This window comes from Anoplophora glabripennis, unplaced genomic scaffold (assembly GCF_000390285.2).
Source record: "Anoplophora glabripennis isolate ALB-LARVAE unplaced genomic scaffold, Agla_2.0 scaffold39, whole genome shotgun sequence".
Taxonomy (NCBI): Eukaryota; Metazoa; Arthropoda; class Insecta; order Coleoptera; family Cerambycidae; genus Anoplophora; species Anoplophora glabripennis.
The window spans coordinates 1,497,999-1,508,738 of record NW_019416254.1 but is presented as its reverse complement, the minus strand read 5'-3'; the positions used below and the strand labels follow the sequence as shown (position 1 = coordinate 1,508,738).

At 34.9% G+C, this 10,740-nt stretch overlaps 1 protein-coding gene across 1 annotated transcript; it reads left to right on the top strand.

Moving 5' to 3' along the window:
• The first annotated feature begins 9,550 nt into the window (after window positions 1-9,550).
• On the top strand, window positions 9,551-10,345 carry LOC111693082 (protein ALP1-like). The gene has a single exon (XM_023457213.1). The coding sequence runs from the start codon at window positions 9,551-9,553 to the stop codon at window positions 10,343-10,345; it is 795 nt and encodes a 264-aa protein (XP_023312981.1).
• The last annotated feature ends 395 nt before the right edge of the window (window positions 10,346-10,740 follow it).

The following is a 10,740-nucleotide window of genomic DNA, read 5'->3' as shown; positions in this document are numbered from 1 at the left end:
AATAAAGAATATCCCATAATACCTGGTACACAATACTGAATTCTACCTTCAATAATCAGAAGGAAAAGTACCAATAAATATAAGTTTCCTTAAGCAGCTACAGCCTCAGAAGTGGTTCTATTAAATATTTCGGAAATATTTAGAAACAAGTAAGTGACTCCAGAGATCTTGGAACCGAACTATCGTTGGAACGAATATGCCCAAACACGCATGAATAGGTAAGTAAAAAATTTTGAATTGTGTACTAACAGAGAAATTTAATTCATATGCGGTTGGCAGCATTGCGGTGCGCATAATCTCCTCTGTAACTACATGTTCTTGAATTGTTAATCTCTCGTTTAGTTTTCGTGATATTGTTATTTTTGTGGAAGGTGCTTGAGTCGTACGTAATGTTACAAATGGTTTTCACGATTTAAAAGTGGTCGTCAGTCAATTGAAGATGATCCTCGACCAGGAAGGCCTTCGCATCAGCTGATGAGTACCACATTCAGAAAGTCAAAGATTTGGTGCGTGCAAATTGTCGTTTAACTGTGACTGCAGAACAGATTAGCATCTGAAATGGGTCATGCCATGAAATTTTGTTGACCGGAGTTTGATAACTGGACAATAGAAAAAAAATGACCTACATACTAATCTACATTCCTAGTTGGTCAAATTTTCAGCAAAAATTACCAATAAAAAGTAGTAGTCATCAGCAAGGTTCTGATGAATTTCGCTCGGACGTATTTTTCAGAACGATAGTTCGTCAGAATACGCATCCACTATAAACGTAACCTTAGAGTACGGAGCACTACATTGCACTATAGCAGCTTTTACTGAAGATTTTCTATAATTTAAGAAGGAACTACGGAATTTATTTGAAAAAACTATGTAGGTTACTTTTTAGCCAACGTGTTCTCCCTCGACTCCATCCAACTGAATGTGGACAGCAAATGGCTGATTCTGTTACATGACAACTACATATGTTACTACATTATTAAAATATTTTTGACAGCTTTCGTAGTTTTCTTTGACCTATCCCACTTTTGCACAAAAAAATACTAAAACATACTAGTTTCTTTTTTTATAAAAAAAATCCTTTTCTTTTTGCTGTCCTGAGAAATTTGCATATATTGTCTTATCGTCTTTCTGAACTAACGTCGTCAGTTGCAATTACATTTATGTCTGCAACGTGCACGTAAATTGCGAAATATATTTACAGAACTCATGTAAGAATTTACTCAGTATCTATTGCAGATACAAAGTAAATTTACTCATCCTTTCCCAGTGTTCATCTGAACGATTTTCTGAAAGGACATTATAGACATTCTGAACGCCGAAGCACTTTTACCCTACTTTAATGAATGCACCGCGTAAATACCATTACTATACGCTGCACATCTCAAGACAATGTAGATGTCATTAAAAAGCTAATATGTTTCGAGGGTAGGTGCTCTGGCTCTAAGACTGGATAAAGGAGTCTAGTACAATTTAGAGCGTCAATAACGGAAACTAAATTTCCGCTCCTTTGGTCGCACGAATGGTTATTATATTCATTCATTCAAGGACCCCCGACTCGGTGCGGGAAAATTGTGAAATGGATAAACCGTGGGGAATCGGGGAGCACCAGAATTGCTGCTGGAGATAGTAAAACTAGGCGTTGGTTTTGCCAACATATCTTGTGCATCCATTTCGTAATTTATATATGTGTATAATATAATGCACGTTGTGATAAACATTAAAACGTTATCAACATATTCGCAGGAGTCTAGCAATTTCTTAATATTTGTATAGAATTCGTTCGCGGGATATAATGGTAGCATGACCTCTCTCCATTTAATCATAAAAGTATTATGTAAAATTACACACTACAGCATTGGTTATTTTAACACCATATTAGGTAATGCAAAATTACGTTGTAAAAATAAAGTTACATTAAACACGTAATTTTACACTTTGTCATTCAAAATATAAATTTAAATATAAATACGTATATACTTACCATATCTAAAGAAACAGGGAAACTACATAGTATTTTTAAAAAGAAAAAGAAATCTACGAAATATCACGTTATAACTTTTCTACAAATATTCTTTTTTAGGTATTTATATTTTTCCAGAGATATAAAGATATACATTTTCTAATTTTACAAAATATAGCTTATACAGAATATTCTTCTACAAAATAGGTTTCTAATGTAAAATAAGTAACTTATTAATAAAAACATGTCTTACTGATGACTGGTCTTAGTGCACGTGCAGAATTTAACAAAGCCGGCGCGGGGGTCGGTGGCCTTCACAGCTGACTCGCGTTTTGAACTGTTCAGTTATTTACAAAACTTTGTAGTAGTTGGTGTAGCGTCGATACGTCTGCTGTGAATTGTATTCGCCGTGTGTATTTAAATAACTATTTGTAAATTGTAAAATAATTTACATTAACAACTGTTACTTGGGTGGAGGGGGGGGAGGGGTTAAGTGAAGTAAAATGCCAACAGAGAAAAGAAATAGACGGGAGTTATTTCAAATGCGGTTTGAAAGTGATCCCGAAAGTTACAGGAAGATACGTATTAAAGGAAATGACCTCTTTTGTACTGTGTGTGAACGCATTATAAATTTTACTTTACTTACTTCAGTTTACTTATAATAACATTAAATTTAAGTAATTAGAACACTACGATGTACTACTACGACAATCTAAACATGTCTGCTAGCCTGTAAGAGTTCTCCACATACAAGTGGTAACACCACACCGAGTAATCACGTTCATCATGTTATAGTGTGTAATCTGATTGGTTTTCCCAAAACAATTCACAATATTACAAATCTTTGCGCCAAAAACTCACGGTTAAAAACAAATGAAATGAGATAAATATATGTACAGGGTGTGGCGTGTATAATCTATAAAAAATTAAACTACACCTTCCTAACGATATTTGTAATGGAAAAGTCGTATATGAAAAAGTTCTATTTTAGCGTTTTTTCGTAAATTAAAGTTCAATTCTGGATCGAAATATTTTCTCTGGAACGGTTCTGTCCGTGTGCAGACTGTACGACGCTGTAGACCAGCCGCGTAAGCCAATCGTCGTGGAAAGATAGAAAGATACTTCTCAATTTTTGGGGAATTTTTCAATGCAAAAGTACAAACTAAGAAAAATAGATATTTAAAAAAAAATGATACTTTCTTATTATAATAAATTAATAGAAATTACTGTCTTAAATGCATTGTTGTTCCTGCAAGAGTTCGCAAACAAAATCACATCCGTAAGCATCTGTAGTTGTCAATTGCGTGCGTTAAACAAACTCCATTAAAATATGGAACAAAATGAAAAAAAACATTTCTAGAGAAAATGTTGAAATTGATCCCCATTAGCGTTGATACAGGCATGGCACAATTTTGCCGAATATTTTCCCAAATTCCAGGTATTCCCCTAATTGCGTCAGCAGCTTCAAGTATACGGTTTCGCTATCACCGTAGCAATTGCAATATTGTGAACTCCAAAGATAAAAGTCCATTGGAGTTAGATCGGGCGACCGAGGTGGCCAAGGCACAGGACCAAAGCCTCCAATCCATCCCTGAGGAAACATTTCATTCAAAAGTGTCCTTACTTCTTGAAGATAAAACATGCGTGCCCGAACTTAATCTACATCGTCCAATAATTCAGGCAACCGGTTCTCCAAAATGTCAACATATGTTGGTCCATTTAGTCGTCCTTCAGAGAAATAGGAACCCACATGTACATCGCCTATTATGCCAGCCCAAATTTACCAAGAACCGATGTTGAAAATGAGTTTCCCTAATCGCGTGAGGATTTTCATCGACCCATATGTGCATATTATGGAAATCCACTTCATCACGGGTAAATGTCGCCTCATCTGTTACACGGATATAAGCAGGAAAGTCTACTTGATTGGCACATTGCCGTAAAAACCATCTGCAAAAACGCATTCGTTGATCACAATCCGGGAGTAAAATCTGTTGAACTGGTTGCAAATGATAGGGATGCAAAAGCTGGCGCCTTAAGATGCAATGTACAGTACGAGATGACTTGCTGTGCGAGTCGTTAAGTACTAATTGTGGGGACTTCGTTAAGATTTTCCAACACTGCATCTTCAACATTAAGGTTCACTTGCTGACCACGTCCTTCTCCTTTTCTCCCTCCCACTTCCCGTATCTCGCAGCCCCTGAACGCACTGTAGGATTGTATCTGCACATGGGGGGTGACGTTGTGACCATCGTACCCGGTACAACCTAATCGCCGCGAGCGCATTTTCTCAGGCAGCACCATACATACTAACACCACATCGACATGTTCGGAAATAGTAAATGCATTGTTTTCTAGGTTCATTGTAAAACTAGTTTGTACACAAACTAAAAAATTAAGCAAAGCAAGAAATAAGAATCTCGTTTTTAATGTAATCAGCACGCTATTCTTATTTTTTACTTCTTTATAAAAATTATTTTTTAACACTGATGGGTCGATGGACGATGCTTAATATTTAATAATTAAGTGAATAATGAATTCAATACAAATACAAAACCAGTTGACTGCACAAATTTTTTGACAATGTAACCTAACCTTTTTTTAGTATTACTAGTATTAGATTATACCGACTTAAGGACGGGATTTTGTACAAAAAATATCGCCCAGCGTGAGTCACGAAACGGGACCCCGGCAGGTGCTGTTCTAGCGGCCAACGCTTCAAGTCTAATAATTCCGCTGCACCGGATATTCGTCCGATTTTTCAGGAACGGCTCCAATTTGTGTACATACAATCTTATAAGGAAAGAGAGTAAATATTTTATTAATCAGTAATAGATTATCGAGGACAATAATATTTTTTTATTGAGTAGGCAATAATTTTTAGTTAATAAGCTTAAACAATCTTATAATTACTATTCCTTCATTATAAAAACAGAAATACGGTTTTTAAAATTACATGTAGTTTCTTCTTCAAAAGTGACCTTAAAACACGTATAACATGGAATAGTCAACAGTCTAATGTTTATATTTTCACATTAACAATCCGATAATGTAAATTAACTGCTATTTTCAGTAAAAAAAATATATACCTAACCTGAAATATTTTTTTACTTTGACGAGTCGTTTTAACTTAAAAACACTGCTTAATTACTAAAATATATAGAATCTTGCTACTAATTGCGTTTGGAGAATAATATGTATAGGCATAAAATATATATATAATATTACTGTATGTATTTAGTCCATTGAAATGAAGGCTGAACCTCCATTTTTTCCTCTGTCGATCAAACCTGGGCGCAAATATGTTTTCGACCCTCAGGAATCCGAATCCGCAAAAATTTTTGACCTAGGTGGTCAGGAAAGGGGTCAAAAGGTCAAAAAACCGTAAAAAATAAGGTTTTTCGCAAATATCTCGTAAACTACGGCAAGTAGCAAAAAAATAATTGCACCATCGTGTTCCCAGGGAAATTTTACATCGATTTTATGCTATTGCTTATTAAAATTAAATAAATTTATGTCATGTTTTGGACATTCTAACTAAGCAAGAGAGGGGAAGGCATTTGGGGAGTACGCGCACGCTACATGTATCGGTTGACTCGAAGCTCTAGCAGGTGCGCTTGTTTCGAATATAATGCGATTTCAAATATAATTAGCCTGCAGTTATAGTGGATCTGAATTCAATTGCCAGATACACTATTTTTTTTGCTACTTACTTTAATTTTTAAATGGAAAACCAAAAATAATACTAATGAAGAACAGAAAAAAAACTTTTTTAGAACGAAATACTTATTGCAAAAATGAAATATAGTGCTCTGAAAAATCGACTTGTAAAGCTTATTCTACAAATACTTGTTCATAAAAAAAGTCAAAATTTGTATAAACAATTGTTCCCAGAATGACAACTTTTTATTTCTAAATTTTGAAGACTTTTGAGGAATTGAATAATGAATAAAATAAGCCTAGTAGTCCGGGTGAATTAGGTTTTTTTTCAATAATCGGGCCTACCTCGAATTTTATGGGTTTAAAATTAAGTAAAAAATACACAGAATAAAAGCCTAAATTTGTGTATTTGTAGAGGTCGAGCGTCATATTGTTTATAACAAAAGAAAATTAAATAATTGCTTTTTTTCAGGTTTTCGCTTAGATCTCCGAAAATAAGCCTCTAATCGACATGAGGTATACTTATTGATTTTGTTCCTAAGGAAATTTGCTACAAGGGTAGGCTTTTGCGAAAGTTCGCAAAATTTTTTTATTTTGCAACTTAAAAATCTGAAATTTACACAGACGCGAGATAATGTAATTACCTTTAGATCCTTTCTTGTCGAATTTCGATATCTTGACTTGGGCAGAAGATACACGCGCTAGCGTTTTCGACAATATAATTTTGCAATACGCCGCCATTTTTTTTTTGGGGTCCGGATTGCAGGTATTTGTTAACCACCCCAACAGTTATCTTTTCCTGTAGTTTCATCCAATTTCAGTCAAATTTGTTATTTTTATTTAATTCTGAAAATTTAGTACATTTTTCTATTCACCGCTAATTTTGCAATATAAAAAAAATTTTGCGAACTTTCGCAAAAGCCCACCCTTGTAGCAAATTTCCTCAGGAACAAAACCAATAAGTATACCTCATGTCGATTAGAGGCTTATTTTTGGAAATATAAGCAAAAAACTGAAAAAAAGCAATTATTTTATTTTCTTTTTTGTACCTACCTAGCCTTATTTGAAACAATATTGAAAATCTGCAAACACATCTTCATTGACACTTTTTGCCCTCTATCCGATTTCTTATACAACGTTTCGCTTTTCCAGGGCTATCATCAGATTAATTTTTTTAAGTATAGTTGCAGTTTTGGTAGCAATTCACGATGTTTTTCACATACAACAAACAGTAAGTTTAAATTTTAATTTTTCGTTCTGTATTTGACCTTCCATATTCAGGTGTCCAAACTTCCAAATCTCTTTATTTTGGATCAGTTAAATGTTTAGAAGGCTTTTTTATAAGGGTTTAAGCCAAACTACATTAAAATACTAAGTTTCAAAAATATGAAATATTTATTTTTTCTTTGACACCATTTCTTAGTAGTTACATCAAAAGAGAAATGGGGTCAAAAAAAACAACTATCTCATATTTTCGAAAGTTAGTATTTTAACTTAAGTTTGGTTATCTCACAATTTTTTTAATTTAGCATTTAAACGTAAGTTTAACCCTTACAAAAAGGTCTTCTAAATATTTTACTGAGCCAAAACTCAAAACAAAGAGATACAAATCTATGTTAGGACACCTGAAGATAGAAGGCCAAATAAAGAACGAAACGCTTGACAAGAAAAAATTAATTAATTATATTTTTAAAAATTTCAGTTTTTCCCAAATATGTATTTCAAAAATAAATTGAGATATTCTTGACTTCTTGGTACCATATTTTTAGCCTCCTAATTGCGTAACTTTGTTTTAATTTAACCTTTGTAAGTATCTCTTATAGAGAAGGGAAAAGATTGGGTCTTTTGATTTTGAGGGTTTGAACCCGGTTTAAACCCATTTGAAAAGACCCGGTTTAAACCCAAACCCTCTTTTTAACTGTTTTGTATAAAAAGGATAGTAGTCCAGTAATTACTCTATAAAATTGTCTTGAATAGTGGAATCCGTAACTTCAATAGTTTAATAGTATATTATTCAACGAGCGTATAATGATGGGTATTATTCACGAGGTGAAGTTTACGGCCACGAGCCGCAGGCGAGTGGCCTAAATCACCGAGTGAATAATACCCATTAAGGCGCGTATAGACTTGCGAGCTGAGCGGCTCATGAGTCGCTCATAAGGCGCTCGTGGAAAAAATGAATGGCCGAGTCTCCTCTGAGCATTAAGTGAGCCGACATTGGTCGCGAGCAAATCCACCGCACCATTCCGTCTGTGTGTTCGTTTGTTTCAATTTATTAAGATGTCTGAACAAGAAACTTTGTTTGCCGTAATGGTTGCAAGTGGCGCAGGTATAATAATGGCCAATTTGTATAAGAAAAAGAAACTTCGTCGTTGTTGGTGCACTGAACTATACAAAAAACGAAATGGAGCTGAACTGATGTTGGACATGTTCCAGAGCGTTAGTGGGCAGTATAAAAATTTTACAAGAATGTCGCCTACTGACTGAAAATTTACTGAGCAGAATAGGTCACCACATCTCAAAACAGAAAACGTATCTTCGTTCTCCGATTTCGGCCCAGGACAGGTTAGTACTTTTTGTTTACACATTTTTCAAAAATTGTTAACAGTTTAATTTAATTGTTTACTAGTTAACTTTGTAATTGTTAATAGTTTTTCTTTTAATAGTAGGATTAAAATCTGTGGGTATTTAAAATTTCAGATTAGCAGTAGCTTTACGATTTCTTGCCACAGGAGATTCATATACTAGCCTACAGTACCTGTTCAGAATATCAAAGCAATCCATTGGGAAGATAATTCCAGAGGTCTGTGCAGCACTCGTTAAAGAACTAGCAGAATATATAAAAGTAAGAAAAAATTTAAAATCTCGATTTAATTATGTTTTATAGATATCATTTATTTTAATTGAACTGACAACATTGGTGAGACAAAATGAAATGAAACTCAGAATATATCAGAATAGGCAGGATGTATATCCACTTAAACGTAGTCTTCAAAATCATCTGAACCCACTGAAATGTTTGAATGCTGAGAGGGTGATGGCACACGGGATATTGTAGAAAACTGAGTAGAGTCATTAGGTATTCCAGGGCATGATTCTGCATGAATTGAAGGATGTACTGTTGGAACTCCTTGTTGGGACTGTGTCTGTTGTGCGGTAGTCAGTTGTGTCAATTGAGGCTGCGAAGGGTATGTAGGAAATACACAAGCTGACTGAAGGGACAATCCTGTAGTTGGAGGTGTACTGTACACTGGAGTTGGCTGTTGATAACCATAATGAGCATTTTCCGATGTCCACTCATAAAAACCCCTATCTGCCTTCATTAAAATATCAAATACTGCCTGTTGAACTTCTCTCTTTGTTTGTGGGGAATAGGTTTTTACCTTCGTAGTAACATACTTAAAAAAGGACGTTACTTCATCATCTTCAGATGGAGGTGCGTTTAATTTGTCTGCAGCGGTTTGTAGTATTCGAAAAGCAGAAGTCATCATGTTGCTACTTTGATTACGCTCTTTTAGTCTCGCCCGCTTTGGAGGTTTAGGAGTGGAAAAGGATTCTTCAGTTTCAGTTGCGGATTGGTTTATTTCCCTATTTTCTTCTGGTTCTGTTTCTCCATTATCAACATTCTCCGTCTCCTAAAAAAATATCGGAATAATATTAACGCATTCATAATTAATAATTTTAATATAACTGACTCCGGAAAATTCCGCATTCCTTCAGAAGATGGCTTTTACATCCATAGTATTTTTTCATTTAAGTTTTGGATGAAAAAGAGTAAAGAACAAAATTGTAACACAAATATACATTCAATATATGCAATATTAAATTATAAAACCCTGTAATTTTCTTGGGAATACGAAATTTTCTGAAGTCAAATCATTATTTATTTATTTATTGCGCTTATTTATTTTTCAGCTTCCCAAGACTCCCATGGCTTGGAAGGAAGTGAGCAAGATATTTGACACCATTTGGAACTTTCCTCATTGTGTTGGTGCCCTCGATGGCAAGCATGTTGTCCTGCAAGCGCCAGTAAATTCTGGCAGCGATTTTTTTAATTATAAATCACACTTCAGCATTGTTTTGCTAGCAGTAGTAGATGGGAATTATAATTTCATGTTTGCGGATGTAGGGTGCCAAGGCAGAATTTCAGATGGTGGAGTTTTTAAGAACAGTAAGTTGTATAAAATGATAAACGAGAACTCCTTGGGACTACCGTTACCAGAAGAACTTCGGGGTCGTGAAATGAAAGTTCCCTACTATTTTATAGGTGATAGTGCGTTTGCTCTCTGTGAAAATCTGATGAAGCCATACCCGGGAGATCATGCCCCTGGAAGTTGTAAGAGAATTTTCAACTATCGTTTAAGTAGAGCTCGGCGCGTAGTTGAAAATGCCTTTGGTATATCAAGTTCAGTATTTCGAGTTCTAAGAAAACCAATGCTTTTGGAGCCCGCTAAAGCCGAAATTGTTGTTATGTCTGTAATCGTTTTACACAATTACCTGAGGACTCATTCGCGTAACTTGTACACGCCACCAGGTTCACTGGACCACGAAGTAAATGGAGTAATTATTGAAGGAACATGGAGAAATGATGAAGGAATGACTTCCATGAGACATCTACGAAATGCTCCTAAAAGGTCTTCATCTTACGTAAATGAAATTAGAAAGGAAATCTCTGAATATTGCATCAACGAAGGAGTTCTACCATGGCAAAATACGTACGCTTAAAAAGTAATTTTACTTACTGTACTTAACGTTCGTCTTGGTTCATCTCTGTCTCTCAGGAACCCCAAAGCTTCATAGGCAAACCATCGACTTTTGTAAACTTCTGTAGCTCCTGGAATATAATATTTAGATTTCATGTGTCTACTTATTTATTAAATTGCAGCTTATGTTCAGTTAACTAATCTATATATCGTATTTATTATTTATGATATATACATCAGAAAAGAATAATTAAGCAAGTTTTATTTTATTTAACAACAAAAACATACCTTTGCCAGTAGTGCAACTTCTTTTCTCCTTGCTTTTTTCTCTCCGGTACGAGCCCAACAAAGTAATCATTTTCTTTTTACATTCATCCATGGGCCGCCCCATTGCTGCACCAATATCGCGCCAAACAT